Source organism: Centroberyx affinis, unplaced genomic scaffold, assembly GCF_046629955.1.
Source record: "Centroberyx affinis isolate AG114_WGS23_722 - 3 ecotype Tasmania unplaced genomic scaffold, CSIRO-AGI_Caff_v1 ptg000868l_1, whole genome shotgun sequence".
NCBI classification, from domain to species: Eukaryota; Metazoa; Chordata; class Actinopteri; order Beryciformes; family Berycidae; genus Centroberyx; species Centroberyx affinis.
This window is the reverse complement of record NW_027279462.1, coordinates 18,630-39,740: the sequence shown is the minus strand read 5'-3', so window position 1 is coordinate 39,740 and position 21,111 is coordinate 18,630. Positions and strand designations below refer to the sequence as shown.

General features: G+C 38.6%; 1 protein-coding gene across 1 annotated transcript; it reads left to right on the top strand.

The window, feature by feature from the left end:
* The first annotated feature begins 1,608 nt into the window (after positions 1 to 1,608).
* Positions 1,609 to 19,539, top strand: LOC139645474 (GTPase IMAP family member 9-like). The gene is made up of 3 exons (XM_071521193.1): positions 1,609 to 1,669; positions 5,160 to 5,759; positions 18,565 to 19,539. The coding sequence occupies exons 1-3, from the start codon at positions 1,645 to 1,647 to the stop codon at positions 19,299 to 19,301; spliced, it is 1,362 nt and encodes a 453-aa protein (XP_071377294.1). The 5' UTR covers positions 1,609 to 1,644; the 3' UTR covers positions 19,302 to 19,539.
* The last annotated feature ends 1,572 nt before the right edge of the window (positions 19,540 to 21,111 follow it).

The window sequence follows — 21,111 nt, the reverse complement described above, 5'->3', positions numbered from 1 at the left end:
CTTCTGAGCTCTGGGATATAAAGGTTAAAAAATCATCCTGTGTTTAGGATTCAAAACCTAGACCAAACTTTACTTCAGAGCATCAGCAGAGCTTTGGAAGGGCTTGACTGACGAAATAGGGTGAAGTAGTTTACTGAAGTATGGTGTAGTACGTTTTTTAGATGTTCTTACTGTACTTTGTATACTTTGTATAACTGCATGGCCAGAGGTCAAGTTGAAATAGGGGTGACTCTCCACATTTGGCTATATAAGCTGATAGCCCTTAGGTCATTCACTGTCAGGGTTTATAGTGGACAGGTTTGAGAAAACCAACTCAAACTAGGGGACCTAACAAAAGAGAGTTTAAGGACTGATTAACTGTAAATGCTGTTGGGCTGGGTAAAGTCAGGTAAGCAGGGGAGTGAATCACTTTATTCACTTATTATTACCTCCACCAATTACCTACATCAAGGAGGTAATGCATATGGTTTGAGTTACTGTTTATGAATATGTGTTCAAGCTGCTTAAAAGCTTTTTGAGGTGATCTGAAACTGAAAATGTAAAACAAATGTGTATCTCTGGACACATTTACACTATGTAGTTTCATTTTTATTTGATAGGTGAGACAGACGTGCACAATACTTTCTGCAATTTAACAGAACTGCAGCCACTTCTTGTAAATGCTGAAGGGAGGGGTGAGCAGGACAAGATGTTGAGAGTTTATGGACTGATTTCCTGTACGCTAAATGCTGTTGGGCTGGGTAGTAAAGTTATGCTATGATGAGATAAAAATAAAGTCCGGTAAGGCAAGTAGTCTATTTGCCAGCCTATAGAGCCCTATTGTGAACCCGGAAATGTTGAGTACCCCAAAGTTTTATGTTAGAAATGTACAGTATGGGTCCCCAGCAATTAGAAACTGCCGGATGCTAACTTGCATATGTTGGGCAATTTGCATAATTAGCATAATTAGCATTAATGAACATAATCACCTATATGGGCAATATTTCAGCAACTGCTTGGCCGATTTGGACAATATTGGAGTGGTTTTGGGGGTTATTGAGGATGCTGAATCCATTTCTGACATTTTCAAAATTCAAAATGGCCGTTTAAACCAGAAATGGCCATATTTCAACTCCCGGTGGGCCGATTTTGATGAATTTGGAGTCGATTTTGAGGTTATTTATATGCTTAATACATTGGACCTGCATTTCAGAATCAAAAGAGCTCAATGTCATTGGTGTGAATGTTGAGACGTAATATTTCTTCAAATTTCTTCAGTTCTGCTCGTGTTTTTTGCTGCGCAACATTGTGTCATTGACCTGTGTCATTGCCGCTGTGGTTACTGCTGCGGGCGGAATAACGGCTGGAAAAAAATATATTAATATAGGCATATATAATAATATAGCAATATATAACAATAAAGGCAAGGGAAGTTTATTTATATAGCACATTTCATACACATTGGCAATTCAAAGTGCTTTACATAAATACAACAAAAACAAAGACACAGGTAATAAAATATATAAAAAGTGAAAGTGATACACCCATATATGGGGGTGGGCTGGTGCATGAAGCCTTTATAAAAAAGGGACAGTTGTAGACAGACACTGCATCTACACTTCAGCTGCTCTTCACTGCATCAACTCTACACTCTGGAACCCAAACATGGCCAGCAAACCTGCCCGATACGGTAAGTCAATATACTACTCATACAATATACTATTCATGCTGTTCATGAAAAATACTTTATGGTGCATTAACTGAAACTTTTAACAAATATGTTATCGATTTACATCAATGATGGGCAACTGGTGGCCCACGGGCCATATCTAGCCTCTGCATCTCTTAAATCAAGAATAACCCGGATTAATGTATTCCCTATATGAGCTCTGGATAGATACAAACCCATAGGTGCGGAAAGGGGCGCTGAGGGTGCTGCAGCAGTGGAAATAATATTGTACCTTTTAAGTAATGTTTGATATATTATTTGAAGGACTTATCTTGCTTGTGTGAGCATTATTCTTTTTTGTGACCTTTTTTTTATTTTTCCCAATGAGAGGGATGCAGGTACCTTGACAATGACATTAATTATAAAAAAAGAAAATAATAATAATAATAAAAAAATAACAATAGCAACTAATTATAATAACAATAACAACCATAATAACAGTAATAATAATGATATAAATATACATATATGCACACACATACATACCTACATATATACGCACATATACATACATACACACGCATATATATAAAAAACACATATATATAATAATAGTAGAGACAATATATATTCAGTCTGCGGCCTGCCTTCCTCCTGCCTCTCCTCCTCCCCTCATACCGTAACATAACGTTACGTCAGTAGCGAATGAAAGAAGTGAAAGCACGCAGCTTTAAAACGACCAGCAACAGGAAAATGCACTGCACAGCTGACGCCTAAATGAAATGATTACTAGGAAAACAGACCGCCGTGCTACACTTGACAACATCTGGTGTCAGAGCACCATAACAGATGAAAATATAATCGGTGACAGCTCACCCGCACATTGACAACATTATTCATGTCTGCGCATAGGCCTTATGAACACAAAACACAAGTGTGTAGGTTGATTATTAGTCAAATAAATAATAAGTTCTACTTACATCATAGGCGTTTTCGCTTCTGAAACCCGCTTTTGTGTTCTTGTGTACTCCATCTCACTTACTTGCTGTCTTAACTCTTCTAACGCAGTAGTACGCATGTGTCCATAATCACCATAACCCAGAATTCCGCGGGGCGGGGGCGCATTTTGCACATCAAATCGCCCATTAATCCTTATTTAAACTTAATTTAGAAATGTAACATAGAGGAGTCAATAAACCATATGTAAAACAGTTTTATGCTATTGTATCGTTATTTATTTGGTGAATGAATGACATCAAGTATGACACCATGGAGCAGATGACTTGGCTCATTGAGTACTATAAATACTACAGTATATCTGTAACCGTAGTAGTTATGTGTGTATCGTAGACTCAGTGGTGCAAATCTAAAGCTAATAACAGTTGCATGATTCAGAGGGACGCGTGTGTGCGGGCCCCTATGCAGCTGCAGTAACTGCCGATATTCTAGTTTCTCCGCTGTACACACAAACTTACATCCTAAATTCCCCTCCCTGTGTGTGAATTCACCGCCCCTTTCCGCATCAATGTAATCGAATAAAGAACGAGTGTCAATTATTTCGCATGGATCAGGGCTGTTTGAAAGGGAGAGAACTGAAAAAAAAAAAATTCAAAACAATTTTTCTCTTCTCCCTTCCTCTTCCCTTTAAGTTGATGTATATTTAACTAAACTCTATGCTTCCATCCAGCCCTGAAGATTTTTCTGACTAGCATGGTTCATCCTCGTTATGGACAGCTCCATGAATACATAGTTTGTTAAAGACTGCTACCACTGATGAATTGATAATGAGTTAGAAGGTAGCCATCTTACAGCAGCCATCTTTTTAGCAGCAATGATCCCCAAAAACATCAACCGCCTCTGAGTTAAGTGTCAGATATGAATCATCATTCAATAACATTAGAAGTGGTGAACAGTCTAATTTCACTCGTATCGTTATAGACAATTTGTGTGAGACCCTTTCCCAGAATGCTTTGACCTCTAGACACTCCCATACCATATGCATAAATGTACCTATCAAATTTAGATTACATAAGGTGTGAGCATTATTCTGTTGGGGTCCAAGTATGAAAAAAAACGGATGGGTGAATTGTGTGAATTGCATTCTACCTCAGTGTCCTGAGGTGACTGCGTTAGGCCATTACACCAGGTCAAAATGTAGGGGCCGATGTCGGAGACAGCGCCATGTCAGCCTGACATAAACTTTTGGACACAGGAGATTTGGAACGGAAGCTTTTGAACAATTGTTTCAGCCAAGTTGGTTTTCGAAGTGGCAGTGGTTGCACTATGTTTCAGATAGAGACTGTGTTTTTTGCTTTGTCTGCTGCAAAGCGCGGGATAAAGGTAGGACATCATTTTGGTATTGTTGGTTAGTTAAATTTTTATTAGCCTACTTTAGAACATGAATAATAGTTGTATTAAATCTTGGTGATCCCCAAGTCATGAATGAACATCCTTCCACTATCTAATGAACAAAGGCTAAAAATTGTATTTGGAGCTATTAACTTAATTGGAATGCACAGTGTGTCAGTGTGTCAGTGTGTGTGACTATGCGCAACCATGCACGTCCATATAGTGCTAATAAGTAGGGGCTGCTGCTGTGATCTCGTCTTCATATTGAATATTTCTGAGTGTGGAGTTCTGGTTGCTCCTTGAGCTTCCTGCTTGTGTATTATCTTATTGGAATGTTTTGTGCACTTTGTAGACAATTCATTGCTCTTTGTTGTTCATGGTGTTCCCTTTTGGTTGCTGAGGGAGTGGATGTAGCTTGTAACTTGTGCAGGGATTGATGTACACTCCTCATTTTTATCGGAAAACATCTTTGCAGTACTTTGACTTCATGTGGACAAGGTTTCCTGACCGAAATTTGCCAATCTGAAAAGCTTTCTGAAATCCTTGAACCCTTTTCTGCCACACAAGTAAAACATATTGTTTGAAAATATTTGCAATAATGTATAAAATCTCACCTTTGTCCAAGTTATTTTCATATGCATGCTGCAACTCTTCTTCTACGCCTCTTTCCTGTGCATGCTTGTCCAGCTCAACATGTACGTTGTTTTATAATCTATGTGTGTCTTTTCTTTATGTGCACATTTATCTTAGTATCTAGGTTTATTATGTGAAGTGTGTTGAGACCCCTGTTGGTGATAATGCACTTTAAATAAATCTGACTTGATTTGACTTGACTTCTTTATAGAACCAGTTGAGCCATTGGGTGTTATAGAGAACCTTTCTAAAAGGGTTCCTAAAAAACATTTTCTGATACTAATACAGAACCTTTTTATTAAGAGGGCAGGAATCTTTTCTCCTATGTCTATGCATAATGTCCCTACATTAGACAACTATTCAGTTTATTACATGTTGCTGACATCATATGACCTGCTCTCTCAGTAGTGGCTGCTCATACATACATCTTTTGGCCTTCTCAAAGCAATTGGTGTAGGTGTATGGTACTAAATCTTATGAATACCTAGAGTGCTGATTCTCAGTTAATGTTATTCATTCTTCTCCTCAGAACACACCAATAATGAGGAGCTCAGGATCGTGATGGTGGGGAAGACTGGAATTGGGAAGAGTGCCACTGGAAACACCATTCTGGGGCGAAAAGCCTTTGAATCAAAATGCTCCCCTAAGTCTATGACTGTAGACTGCTCTAAGGCCAGAGGTGTGGTGGATAGACAGAAGGTTGCTGTTATCGACACTCCAGGCTTGTTTGACACCAGGTATTCCCAGGAGGAGACAATGAGAGATATGACCCAATGCATTTCTTTTGCTTCTCCTGGACCCCATGTGTTCCTGGTAGTGATCACACTGAGCAGATACACAGAAGAAGAGAAGCAGACGGTGCAGAAGATTCAGGAAACCTTTGGAAAAGATGCCGACAAATACAGCATGGTTCTCTTTACTCATGGTGACAACCTTGATACCTCTATTGAGGACTTCTTGATGGAGAGCGAAGACCTGCAGGAACTCGTGGACAAATGTAACGGCCACTATCATGTCTTCAACAATAAGATGAAGAATGCCTCCCAGGTCACCGAGCTGCTCAAAAAGATCAGAAATATAACAGCGATGAACGGAGGAAGCCACTACACCAGCGAGATGTTCCAAGATGCTGAGAGGGCAATCGAAGAGGAGAAACAACGAATCCTGAAGGAGAAAGAGGAGCAAATACGCAAAGAGCGAGAGCAACTGCAGAAGAAACTAGAGGAAAAATATCAAGAAGAGCTGAGGAAAATAAATGAGCGAGCCCAGGCTGAGAGGGAGAGGGAGAGGAAGGAGAGAGAGGAGGAGAGGAAGATGGAGAGGGAGGAGAGAGCCGAGGAGAAGAAGCAGGAGAGGGAGGAGAGAGAAGCAGAGAGAAAGAAAGAGAGAGAGAAGAAAGAAAAGGAGATGGAAAACCTGAAGAAAACATTAAAGGAAGCACATGATAGAGAACTAAAAGAGAAACAAGAAGAGTTGGAAAAAGAGCATGAAAGAGAGGCCAGACAGACAGCTGAAGAGAATAATCCAATGAACCAAATTGTTAAAGGAGCTAAATTGATTTGGCGTGGAATTAAAGGCTTTTTTTCATAATTTCAGCACTACGCAGTCTGTTGTAGTTAGTTAACTCTGATGTTGTGAACTGATAAACAGTTTTAAAATCTCAGAGTTAAATTAACACTGACTTGCTGTGTGGAAGTTTGGGAAATGTCCTGCAACCAATAGTTTAGCTGAGCTTGTTTTTAATTATAGCTGTAACTTGATGTAAATCCTCACATTGTCTGATTCAGTTTTCCTGTAGGTCACAATTTGTAAAACACATCAATGAGTTCATGGGTGTTAGCAATAGAGATGGCCTACAAATATGCATTTGTGCCATACAGATTTACAATAACAATATGTAGGCTGAGTCACTGGTATATTGTTATTTATAAGGCTATACTGAAACAACTTCCATTATATTTATGTACATACATTGTCCAGCGGACTAACAAAAATTACCGTTTACGCTCAAAAAACTTGTTTTTACTGAATGTAAAAAAGGCTCGTACAGAGTTTGGTAAAAAGAGCTTCAGTCTCATTTAATGTTTTTAAAACAATGGTTAAAGGTATGGAGGATGGTGAAAATTATAATTGTTTTTCCTCATAGTTTAAATTGCTTTTATATGAAACATTGAATATTTGTTGATCATGTATAATGCTGTAATGTGATGAGATCTTAGTTGTTGTGTCTGTAACTTTGTGTTGCTTTTCTTGGCCAGGTCCCTCTTGAAAAAGAGATTATTAATCTCAGTGAGGCTAACCTGGATAAATAAAGGTTAAATAAAAAAAAAAAGTGTTACAGTGCTTAAGTGATCTTGCAATAAAAAGTGATATCTTATTGAATGTGTAATCCTTTACAGAAGTCATAAGGTTGAAATATGAGTAAGTCTACTACAGGGTTCAAGCTCAAACATCAGTATTCCTAACTAGAAAAGGCTAAATGTTCTGAAGAAAATGTAAGAGTGCTTGCTGTCCTAGCAACAGTCCCTTTGACTTGGTGTTTGTACATGCACTAGGTAGTGGTAGTCTTTGCAGTAGAACTAGTAGTAGTGATGGAAGTGGTAGCAGTAGTAGTACACGTAGTAGTAGTAATAGTAGTAGTAGTAGTAGTACTAGCCTAGTAGTAGTACACGTAGTAGTAGTAGTAGTAGTAGCCTAGTAGTAGTGGTAGTCTAGTAATAGTAGTAGCAATAATAGTAGTAGTACTGTTCCCCCTCCATATACATATTAAAAGGAAAACTCTGGCAACATTTAAACCAATCAGACCAGCAATCTTTAAAATATCAAGCTCTTCTCTGCAACCAGCATTCAATACAATGTGATTCCCTGAACCAGCTGGTATCAGACCTCAGCAGCATGTCAACACCAAAACACTCACCAACACACACCTAGAGACCAACATACACCTAGAGACCAACACACACCTAGAGACCAACACACCTAGAGACCAACACACACCAAGAGACACAGTAAAGTGCATTGACCTCCACTTAAAACAGCGCTACACAGATAAGTGGAATGAAAAAGCAGAATAAACTTCAGCGCAATCTCACAGTTAACAGAGAAATTAAATTGGCCAAATACCTTCGCATTCATGAAGTTAAAGAAAGAACATTGTTAGGAAATATAGACTTGGGGACCATAACCTGGAAATTGAAAACAAAAAAAACTGGAAGACCAAAGACTCTGCAGCACTGCAATCTGATGAAAATAGAGACAGAAACACACTTTCTGTTCTCATGTCCAATGATAAGATAAGAGAAACCTATGACTCTAAATTGAAATAAATATTATCTGCTCTCTCTGCTACTATAAACCTATTTTATTATTAATATTGACTGTATATATATATATATATATATACATATATTTAATATGTATAATATTTGACTTCTTAATATGATTGTTTATTGTTGATGATTATATTCTTTACAGAGAAAGAATTAGGACAATACCCACTAATTATCAAACCTGTGCACTGTGCTGATCTCTGTACATAGACAGATTGTACATACATACAGAACAGATACATTTAAATACATTTCTTAGAAAAAAAATGCACACTTGCTTTAACAATGTAAACGTGTTTCCCATGCCAATAAAGCCCCTTTGAATTGAACTGAATTGAGAGAAGAGAGATACAGAGACAGATAGATTGATAGATAGATCAGAACAGACAGACACAGAGAGAGACAGGCAGAGACACACAGAGAGAGAGAAACAGACAGACTAACAGATAGGGAGGAACCCAACACAGACACACACACACACAGAGCGAGACAGAGAGAGAGGAGAGAGAGACAACATGTAAGTTTTCTGTTTTCCTCTGTCTCGTCAGCTGTTGATCTGTGTATGAAAGTGTTTGTTTCAAAGTTTCAAAGCGGCACATGGTCGCTGCTCATTGTGACAATGTAGAATATTAGTCACCTGCTTTAAAAAATACTAATCTGACAAACCGTGGCAGAAAAATTGGAGTTTGATTGTACACACACACACACACACACACACACAGAGGGAGAGAGAGAGAGGGAGAGTTTTTTTATTTTCTTTTTTTTTTTATTAACATAATCTTAATCTCTCAATATCTTGAAACCCCACATATTTGATATTTTTCTCTTATGTTATTGTATACTGCATATAAAATGTGTGTAACCCTTGTTACCAACAAACATTAATTCCTTCACATAGTTTACTGATCCTCACTCTCTTCCTCTGTCCAGGCACTGACTCTCTCGCATGCACACACACACACCTAGACTGATATTCATCTTGATGCTTTGGCAATATTGTCTGTGAACTTTCATGCCGATAAAGCACATTGAATTGAGAGTTTATGTGGAGACGAGTTCGTTCCCCAAGTTAGAGAAACTAGTGCAGTGCCCGTTCAGAATAGGCGTAGGCTATCATTCGCTTGCTTTGAGCCCCACTGCTGCACAGAGCGCTGTTCGCTTGTTTATTCAAAGTTTATTAATATTGAACGTGTTGCATGTCCAATCTGACACCGCACGTCCTTGGGTCCCCAGCAATACACCCGCCAAGTGTGAAGTAGATCGGACGAACGGTTCTCGAGATATGCGACGGACACACATACAGACAGACAGACAGACAGACAGAGAGATTCCTTGCTTTATAGTATGATGATGATTCAGAATCGTTTACACAAAAAACACCCTTCTGCTAATTCAATCTTATTGTAACTAAACATTCGGCCGCAAAAATAGTTTTCTTCAGTACATATTAACAGCATAGAGCCGTTGGAAAGTTCCGTAGTGGTAGATCGCGTCTCATAACCAGAGACGTTTGTGCACATGTATGCATCTGAATAAACGGCCATATAATATAGATGTAGCCTACAGATTTTGTGTGTGTGTGTGTGTGTGTGTGTGTGTGTGTGTGTGTGTGTGTGTGTGGAAGAGTTACAGTCCAGTCTTCTAACTCTCTCTCCCTGAATCCCCCGCAGCAGACGAGCCATAGCTGCGGCGTCAGTGCTGCATGCATCGGTAAAACGGCGATATGACATAAATGTATGGATTTCACTTTTCACGCTTCAGTTTAATACAATGCATGATACTGGTCACTCTGCTCTGGAAAATACTTATTGGACAAACCGTGGGACAAAATGAGAGCGCTGCTGTCCCGGTGTGTAGATAAACGTCAATGGCGGAAAAACGGGATCTCCACTGTCACAAACTACAGCTTAAGGGTTGCCAGATAAGATATAAGTATCCGGTTAGATTTATAGTTAATATCTCCGAAACCTCGGGACAGATCTCTTAGAAAAATACATGCGCACTCACCCGACGAAGAACGCACATTTCGATGTATGATATGTCTATGTAACGTAAAAACTGTAGATGAAGAAAGGTGCCAAAAAAGACGATAGTAATAGTGTGCTTTGCCTACATCAGTCCAATGCAGTCCACCTCTCTACATCCATATCTGTTACCACATCGAATATGAACACATTTTACTGTGCCATTTTACAGAAATTGATACTTAAAATCAGCCGAAAGCTCAATCAGAATATTTGCCATACACAATAACAAAACTGCTATAACTCCCTCTCCACCCAATTAGTCCTAAAATCCACCTGATTTTTCTTCAGTACGTGTCACACTGTGTGCATCATCAATATGAAGTCATTTTACTGAAGCATTTTGGAGATATGTATTAATGAAGCCCATGTATTACTCTGTCTCACATGGAAAAAATCCCAACTTTGACCTTTATTAAAAGACTTATTTCAAATAATTAGCTCACAAATCCAATGCAGTCCACTTCTCTACATCCGTTTCTGTTACCACATCAAAGATGAACAATTTTACTGTGTCATTTTACAGCAATTGACTATTAAAATCAGCCGAAAGCTCAATTTGCATATTTGCGTTATAATAGCCTGTCCACCCATAATTAGTCCTGAAATCTAAGAGATTCTCCTTGTAGTCTCAAACTATGTGAATCTTCAAGCTGAAGTCATTTCACTGCAGCATTATGGAGATATTAACTAATAAGGCCCTTGTATTGCTCTAACTGACTTTGATTAAAAAAAAAAATAATACAAAAAATAAAAAACTTAATTTGAAATAATTAGTTCACCAATCCAATGGATTACATTTACTTACATCTGTTTCTATTCCCACATCAAATATGAACACATTTTACTGTGCCATTTTAGAGAAATTGACACCATTTTAGTGAAATTAAAATCAGCGGAAAGCTCAATCAACGTATTTGCCATAACAACAGAAGTGTTATGACAGCCTGGCCACCCATAATTAATCCTTAAATCCACTTGATTCTTCTTCAATACGTCTCACACTGTGTGCATCATCAATATGAAGTCATTTCACTGCAGCATTTTGGAGATAATAAAAACTAATTTCAAATAATTAATTCACAAATCCAGTGGATTCCATTTATTTACATGTTTCTATTCCCACATCAAATAGAAAACACATTTCACTGTCATTTTTGAGAATTTGAAGCTTAAAATAAGATGAAAACCTCAATTTGCATATTTGCCATGAACAACAGAACTGCTATAACTCCCTCTCCAGCTATAATTAGTCCTGTAATCCAACATATTATTCTTCAGTAAGTCTAACTGTGTGCGCATCATCAATATCATATCAAAGTCATTTCACTGCAGCATTTTGGAGATATTAATAAATAATGCCCTTGAATTGCTCTCAGTCACTTGGAAAAAATCCCAAATTTGAGCTTTAGTAAAGAACTTCTTTCAAATAATTAGTTCACAAATCCAATAGATTCCATTGATTTACATCCACTTCTGTTCACACATGACATATGAACACATTTTACTGTCATGTTAGAGAAATTGAAACTTAAAATCAGTGGAAAGCTCAATGTGCATATTTGCCATACACAACAACAGAACTGCTATGACTCCCTCTCCACCCATAATTTGTCCTGAAATCCAGCAGATTCATCTTCAGTAAGTCTCACACTATGTGCATCATCAATATGAAGTCATTTCACTGCAGTATTTTAGACAAATTTATTAATAAAGCCATGGTATTGCAGTGGTATTGAGTCAACATAGTCAGTCAACATAGGAGGAGTTGAGAATGAGAACGGGTTGATACCAAGCAATGGGAGAATAAGGGAAGGCTTCCATCTAGTGTTTGTTATTGTCATTACTACACACTGGAGGAAAGAGGTTTTTTTTTAATTTTGTTTTTATTCAGTTGTATTTCTTTATTTTCACACTCTCAACATACATTATTAGTTTATCTTTCATAGTTACCTCGACAGTATTTAAAACGATTCCTTCTATATGTTTAATAACTGCACACACTTTTTTTTAAATACCTGTATGTTTAAAACGCTCTCTAATCTCCAAATATAAAAACCCCCACCCCTCTCTCTTCCTCAATTCAGTGTTAATTGTAATTCAGTTTGCTTTATTGGCATGCATGATGGATGAACAATGCCACTTTATAGACCGGAAGTTATCCATGTTGCCTTCAAAATAAAAGTGTAAAATGTGTCAGATTACAAAAAAAAAAGAAAATAAAAATATAGCAAAATAATAATTACACTACTATAAAAAATATTATATATTACATTATATTGAATTGAGTTATGTTACATTATACTGTGCACTGTATTTCCTGATTAAGTTATTTCATAACTTAAACGAAAAAACATGCAGGAAGTATGGTAGGTCTACTATAGCATAAGGCCATTTCAGGCCAGAGCTATGGCTCAGTTTCAGAATAAGCAACCAGTGAAATGGCAGATTTATAGATAATGTATAACTTCGATAAGAAGCCTTTAGCCTACACCAGACAACTTAGAAGGATGTTTATTATCTTGCAAAAATCCATTTAACCAATATTGGCACAATTGTTCCTGAAGGCTATAGAACTGGAGTCTAGTTTAGTTTAGTTTATTTGCATATATTAAAAACAGATAACAAAATATATATACATAATAAAAAAAAAGTACAACTGAAAATACATGAGCTTGTAAATCAGTTGTATCAGTGGCACAAAAAAATTCAGCCAATAGAAATCTGGGCTGAAAATTCTTAAAACATTACGGTGACAAACTGTCTGGCTATTGATATATAACATAATTAAACTGAACTTGGGCCCAATCCCAATGTCCACACTCACAGACTCACGGACTTTGAGGCTTAGAGCTGTCCCACTGTCAAATCATCAAGTGCATGAGGGTTCTCCCGCAGACATTTTGAGCCCTTTATGCATACTTTCCTTAAGTCCGCATTTCTGCAGACTTTGCCTGAGGGAATTACCCACAGTTCATAGCGTTGTGACGTTAAATACAGGGTTATCGTGGTTACCAGGGGGAAGCCCGGAAGTGTTAAAAAAAACGGTAAAGAAACATGGAAGGAGCAACTAACGTTACAAGAAAAAAGAAGTTCACATGTAAGTATAAACACATAGCGCACTGGTGATTCATAGCCAGAACTGTGTGTAGTCGTTTGTCCTACGATGGCATGATGAGGATTTCCAAATATGCTTTCATCAGATCTGATCCAACAACATTACTATTTTGTTTACAGACAGGGAGCGAACAACAAACACTGCAGTTCATCCAACTGCGGATGGAGTACGAGCCTCACTTTACCGGCCACAGAAATGAGTCTGCTCAAGGTTTCGAGTAAGTATTCAGCTAGTAAACTTTAGAAATGTCAGTTCATGATTATTTAGCCAGCCAATGGATGACTGTAAGCACAACAGGTAGAGCTGACACATCTGCTATAAACTGTGTGTGTGTGTGTGTGTGTGTGTGTGTGTGTATGTGGCATATAGTACTGACAGTCTGCTGTGGTAAATGTCCTGCTCTGACATTAGCATTTTATCCCAACACATAATGGACCCCCAACTTTGCTTTTCTCATCAGTTTGGTCAGAAAAGAGATGGGATTGGAGAATGAGCTAACAGCAAGTCAAGCCACTATGAAATGGGAAAACATAAAGAAAAAGTATAGGGTAAACCACTTATTATCTGGTATTATCTGATAAATGGGCCATTGGGTCACATGTAGGCTATTTCTGTATGTGGGTTTACTTTACACTGATGGTGAATCTTCGTGAATTATTTGCCTCCAGTCCTAAAAATAATCAGTAAGGTTATATCAAAAGATGTAATGTGTTAATTTAACCTTGTGTTTCTTACACCCTTTACACAGGATCTGATATTACCACTGACCGGATCAGGGATGGAGGGTGGCGAGGTGAACTGGCCTTTCTTCGAGGCAATGCACAAGGCTCTGGGAGAGAGGGACTCCATCAAGCCTCTGAACATAATTGCCACAGCAGTTGACTCCTCATCAGATGTTTCAGAGGAGCCCGATGAGGTGCCCGGTACCTCTGCTCCAGGGCCATCCACTACCCCAAACCAACTATCGGGGGGTTCCAAAAGGCCAACACCAAAAAAAAGAAAAAATGAGGTTGTGGAGTACCGAAAGGAGCACACGGAAAGGCAGGAGAAGAGGCAGAGGGAGCTGGATGACAGGGAGGAAGAGAGAGAAAAGAAAAAGCAGGAGCAGCTGGACACCCTTATTGGCATGTTTGGGAAGCTGGTGGAGAAGCACAAGTAGCCTTTTCATTTTTTTTGGTTTGAATATTTTAATTTATGGTTCTCAACCCTATGGATTTGTTTAATTTGCATTGTTTGAAAATATGCATGTCTATAAATTACATAGATTTCTGTTTCCTTAAATCAAATGATTCCTCTGTTCAAAGCTGTATGACATGAAACATGAGTTGCTTTTCATCCGTCTCAGTGCAGTGTTCTTTGAATTGAGGTCTCCAGCATGAATATTGAAAGAGTTTGCTTTAAGGGAGATTTGTGGGTGCAAAACAGAAATGTGTGTTGAAATGTCATTCTTGAGTATCAAAAAACCTGTAGATCGATTACAAACAAGAATCACAGAAGGCTAAGTAATGTGTACAAAATTAAATGATTTCAACAAGTTGAACAGAAATGTTTTAAGGGTAAAACAGGGTTGTGGTAGTCGGTATAAATGTGAACTAAAGGGGATTTGAGTAAGCCCAACATTAACGTAAATGTACAACAAAAATGCATCTGCTGGCATAATCATGATCCCCTTAATGGGGCTTGTAGGTGCTGGGGTGCCGATATGTGGGCATATAACCTGTCCCTCATGTGGGCCCCACTCCTCTCCTGGATGTCTTGTAGGTCATGTGGAGCAGGGGGACCAGGGTCTTCAGGCTGGAGCTCTGGTTCTCTCTTGAACCCTCACGCACTACAAGATCATCTGAGCCTCGTTTCCCAGTAACGATGGCTCTAAGAGGTAAAGAGTGTTTTTAAGTGTGATCCTACAAATGTTTGTTCATTACCTACATGCCTTTCTCAAAGCAGCACTTAGAGCGGGAGCGCGCCCATGTTAGTTAAGTGTATCCTATAGCAGCTGTGATGCAGTCAATATGAAAGTGTTTATTGACTTGGTTTGATAATAACGGATTAAGTTATGTGATATTGTGCAAATACATCAAAGAGGCTACTAAACAAAAATGAAATACACAACAGAAACAATTATATATGCGTAGAATCGCCACAGAGACATTATTTAAGTTACCTGCAGAGAGTTTACAGCCAACTGCTAATGCAATAGGCGTACAGTATGTTCGTGGGTTTAATGTTAATGTATGTTTTTGTCTTTTCTGTTGCTCCAGATACTTGCCACTGGGCAAAATGAATTACTAGCCTCAGATTTAGCAGTGATGATTCATATCAGAGCTTTTGGTCTCTGATCAAGACAGCTGTCAGTTTTAATGACACACTGTTCAGGTGTTTGTCTTGGCAACGGCCCCACAACAGACGCACAGTAGCCTACATGACTGGTTTCACTGCATGTCAGCAAGTTACTGAACATTCTTCTGAAAACGTTTTTTTCCCCGTCCTCTTCCTTCTTCCTTCTCCAAAAGCTCACCACTTTTTTTTTTTATATCATAACTCAGTGTTCCCCTCTCCTGGAGCACACCACTCTATTTCACCACATCCCTCCATTTTATACACAGATCATTAGTGAGAAAAATATAGGTCTAGTAAAGAAATCTAGTATGAAATGAAAATAAATTAGATAAAAGTAAATGATATAGAAACAGCCTAATAAACCTTAAACTCTCAAGTTAAAAAGTTGCAGTGAGTCCTGCAGGTGACATGGTGGAGTGGAGTTTTCCTTCTCAAGACGCACTTAGCGTTCTAGGACTGGTCAGGAGCAGTCGTTACCTACGATCACGAGTAATTGCTGAAGGGAGGGGTGAACAGGATGGGACGTTTTTAGATAACTCCTCACTATGATTTGCTGTCCATAATACACCCATATATGGACATGGGTTGGTCCATGAAGCCATTATATACAGAGGGACATTTGTAGACAGACACTGCAGTCTGCATCTACCCTCCAGCAGCATATCTACTCTGCACTCCCAAACATGTTCCGTAAACAATATGGTAAGTCAATAAATTAATGTATTCATATTGTTCATTAACAAATACTGTAAGATACATTAACTTAAACTTTTATTATGTTATGGTTTTACATCAATGATGGGCAACTGGTGGCTCATGGGCCACATCTAGCCTCTGCATCTTTTAAATCAAGAATAACACAGATTAATTTCTTCTCTATATGAGCACTAATAGGGGTCAGTGGCGAAACCAATTTTAACTGTGATCTCTGGATAGATACAGACCTGTAACAGGCATATTTGGGTGGCAGTTAAAAGATATTCTTATTGTCTTTTATTTCAGCCTTATTTCTTTCACATGAGCATAATGGACATCAGATATCTTGCACGTGACCTTCCCTCATTTTATCTCCTCTATTTTTGTCTGTGCACAGAATTTCACATAATATACTCTGGCGACATAGTCTGTGATACTTACATAGCTCTTGCACTTTAAGGTTTGAGTTTTTTGACCGATGTAGGCCTACTGTATGTTTTTCACTTATAATCAGTGCTGGAAATGGGCCGGAACGCAGCCCTCTGCCTCGGACCTCAATGTTTTGTCTGCTGAATATAACTGTAACTCAAGAAAATTTTGATTTGAACCAATGCAATTAAATTTGATATGGTCATTGCTTCTGTCTGTCTCAGATTGCCATTTAATTCTTCATGTGAACGCAAGTCATCATTTTTTGGTTTAAACAGCAGATGGCGTAAACCTCAGAAACGCTTATATCTGCATTTTTTCTACAAGAGTATGAGGGGCGGGGCTTTGGAGTTGTGTGGGTCTGCTGCTCTTCTATTGGTCAGATCAATGATTGAGTGACAGGCTTCTCGGTCCCTCCCAGTCAGCTCCCTGTGTGTGAACAGGAGAAGTAGAGAGGCTCGTATTGAGAGGCGTTGTACTATACACTTATCAATCGTCCTCCTAGGAATGGAAAATGGATTTATTTATAGATTATTTCAGAAATTCACTTCCATTACCAACTTCAAGTAAAATAGCCATATTTCTAATAATCAATTTATAAGAATTCACTGGCATTGTCTTTCACTTAGTAAAGAAACTCTGATAGATAGCAACTGTCACTTCATTATCACATTCTGTGGAACCTTCCTCTAGACTGCAAGTTATCTATTTTCATGAAGGAACACAATAAAATATATTAAATAAAAAATGGTTAATCAGAGTAAATAACCAAGTTGTTAAAACGATTTCACTGCTTATTTGGGTGTTTCACAAAGGGTTCTTTACAGAACGATAAAGGGTTTATGTAGAACCATTTGAGCCATTTGGTGCTATAGAGAACCTTTCTCAAAGGGTTCCTAAAAACATTTTCTGATACTAATACAGAACCTTTTTGTTAAGAGGGCAGGAATCTTTTCTCCAAGGTCTACACATATTGTCCCAACATTAGACAACTATTCAGTTCATTACTTACTGATAACACCATATGATCTGCTCTCTCAGTAGTGGCTGCTCACATATAAATCTTTTGGCCTTCTCAAAGCAATTGGTGTAGGTGTATACGTAAGGGATAATGCCCGACGAGGCATTATTATCCATTCATTCCTGATAATGGACTCCTCAAAGGGCATTATCCCGCTTATACCATGGTTACTTGCCAAAGAAAAAAAAATTAAGACCATTAATTTATATTTTCATGTGTTTTGTAATCAAAATCTAAAGTTTTTCACAAGCCATAACTCAGTTTCCCTGGTAACACCTGAGGGTTTGACTAATACCTGGAACAATCATTACCATCCCATAAGGTTCTTACACAATGGAAACGTTGTTCACTACTCCAGTAAATAGGGCGAACCTTAGATAGGACTTGGCAGTGGGAGATATTTCTAGTCCGCTCAGCTCATAGAACCCTTTGGCTCAGCTATGAGCCAGAAAGCTAACGTTATGCTAGCAACATTTAAAATCAATAACAAACAGTAAATATAATTTGACAGTATGTTTAACAACAAGACTAGCTAGCTATCCAGCCATGTCATTGTCCCCAAATCAATATCAAGATTTTCACGAACAAATGAGATAGGCCATGTGTCTGTCGGCCGCAGCCTGAAGTAGCGAGTTGAATAGCGAATGTGAGATGATCGCTTACCGTATGTGATGCAAAGTATCAGTCAGTTCAGAGGGGCAGTGTACTTCTTGCAGCTTGTGTATTACAGTCGCCATCCTGTGGTGTTCAGAGGATGAGGCACTATGCTGTGGTTACTCATTTTAGATACAGCGCATTAATTTAGAATGGTGAACAGACAGTTTCACTGGAACTACTTAGTAGGTGTCCATTATCAGGAATTAATGGACACCCTGCAGCCAATCAGAATTGAGTATTCAACCAGACCATGGTATAAAAAATGTTATGAATACTTAGAGTGTTGATTCTTAGTTCATGTTATTCATTCTTCCCCACAGAACGCACCAGATATAATAATGAGGAGCTCAGGATCGTGATGGTGGGGAAGACTGGAATTGGGAAGAGTGCCACTGGAAACACCATTCTGGGGCGAAAAGCCTTTGAATCAAAGTTCAGCGCTAAGTCTCTGACTGTAGACTGCGCTATGGCCAGAGGTGTGGTGGATGGACAGAAGGTTGCAGTTATTGACACTCCAGGCTTGTTTGACACCAGGCATTCCCAGGAGAAGACAGTTAGAGATATGACCCAATGCATTTCTTTTGCTGCTCCTGGACCCCATGTGTTCCTGGTAGTGATCATGCTGAGCAGATACACAGAAGAAGAGAAGCAGACGGTGCAGAAGATTCAGGAAACCTTTGGTAAAGATGTCGACAAATACTGCATGGTTCTCTTTACTCATGGTGACCAGCTCGAAACCTCTATTGAGGACTTCTTGATGTACAGCGAAGACCTGCAGGAACTCGTGGACAAATGTAACGGCCACTATCATGTCTTCAATAATGAGGTGAAGGATAGCCTTCAGGTCACTGAACTGCTCAAGAAGATCAGAAATATAACAGAGATGAACAGAGGAAGCCACTACACCAACAAGATGTTCCAAAAAGCCGAGAGGGCAATCGAAGAGGAGAAACAACAAATCCTGAAAGAGAAACAGGAACAAATACGCAAAGAGCGAGAGCAACTGCAGAAGAAAATAGAGGAAAAATATCAAGAACAGCTGAGGAAAATAAATAAGTGAGCCGAGGCTGAGAGGGAGAGGAAGGAGAGAGAGGAGGAGAGGAAGAGGGAGAGGGAGAGGGAGGAGAGGAAGAGGGAGAGGGAGAGGAAGGAGAGAGGAGGAGAGGAAGAGGTAGAAGGAGGAGAGAGAAGCAGAGAGAAAGAAAGAGAAAGAGGAGAAAGAAACGGAGACATGAAGAAAGCATTAAAGGAAGAGCATGATAGAGAACTAAAAGAGAAACAAGAAGAGTTGGAAAGAAAGCATCAAAGCGAGGCCAGAAAGAAGGCTGAAAAGAAGAATAGATTGTAAATCCTCACATTGTCTGATTTGGTTTTCCTATAGGTCACAATTTGTAATCACATGCACATTTGTAAGTCATCTCTATTGCTAACACCCATGAACTCACGGGTGTTAGTAATAGAGATGGCTTACAAATATGCATTGAATGCACTGAACAATAATAATAATACATATAGATGCAAGGCAGCGATGCACTGGGGTTCAATAGGACAAGAGATGGGAATAACCTGGATGCTACTGGGAAATGTTTGGAGCATATGGAGTTACAGTTATGCAGTTGTGCCAAGCAATTTTACCAACTCACAGATGAAGTGCTAGATGAATGTTGACATACTATTGACTATTATTTACATTGCTGACATGCTCACTGAGTACACACCGGACAGATCCCTTAGATCATCAAGCAAAGGTCTCCTAACTATACCTAGAATAAATTCTAAATCAGCTTATGGGGCCTTCAGCCATTATGGTCCCACTCTCTGGAATTCTCTACCATATGAACTAAGGTCTACTACAACAGTGTGTTCTTTTAAAAGCAGACTTAAAACTTATCTTTTTTCACAAGCTTTGCTGAAAAGGATGTGGTTAACTGTGTTAACTGTGTGTGTGTGTGTGGTTACTGTGTGCTGTCTTGAATGTACTGTATCTATTTGATATGCTTACCATCATTTTGTTATGTTCTTCCCATTTGTTGCTTTTTATCCTGAAGCACATTGAGTCTACGCTTGGTGTATGAAATGTGCTATATAAATAAATTTGACTTGACTAATAATGTGTTTTTCATGTAAGATGTCCTGGTGAGATTGAGAAGTGCAGGTGTTGCATATTTCTCTTGATAAGTAGTCTGTTGTTGTTTGGGCAGTGTGATGGCCGCATCTACAGCCACACAGTGAATGTCGGTGAACACTCCTACGCTCAGCGTTTGTTTAATTTACTTTGTTTCATTTAGTCATTACATTTCGCACTTTCAATGCACATACACACAAACAAATAAATGACTCGACACATGGCTTTTTGTTTCATATAGCATATCCACAACTTTATTAGCAAATAGACAGTACATGCTTTCTGAATTGTAGCATGCACATTTTAGTTAACACTGTATGGTTTATATTTCTATTTTGTTTCAGTTTGTTTCATTGTTCTAATTATAATTTCTTACCGGTGCTGTTGGAGTGGCATCAGGTCCATGGCTGAGCAAAAGATGCGTTAACTGCAGCTGTGGGTCTAAGAAGCCAGAAGCCGGGCCTGGGCGCTACCATTACTCGCCACGTCATGGGGGAGAACTATTTTATTGAAGATTTTGTTTAGTTCTCACTGTTTATGTTAGTTTATTATTATTATGGTTGCATGTTCTTTAGTTTAACTTTAGTTAAGAACAGTTGGCCATGTTTGTGTATTATTTGTTTAATTTATGCCTATCCCCCCTCTGTATTTATTTGGTCTGATCAGCCACTGTATATGTTCCCCCAGTGTGTCATTTTGTTAGGTCAGTTTGTTCTGTTCAGTTGTGTTTAAATTGGAATTATTT

What these genes read in the sequence shown, in the direction of transcription:
- LOC139645474 (XM_071521193.1), top strand. Translation starts at nt 1,645, where the DNA reads ATGGCCAGCAAACCTGCCCGATACG. An exon ending in CAGCAAACCTGCCCGATACG is followed by an intron (nt 1,670 to 5,159) that starts GTAAGTCAATAT and finishes TCTTCTCCTCAG; the next exon opens with AACACACCAATAATGAGGAG. An exon ending in CAGCGAGATGTTCCAAGATG is followed by an intron (nt 5,760 to 18,564) that starts CTGAGAGGGCAA and finishes TCCCCACAGAAC; the next exon opens with GCACCAGATATAATAATGAG.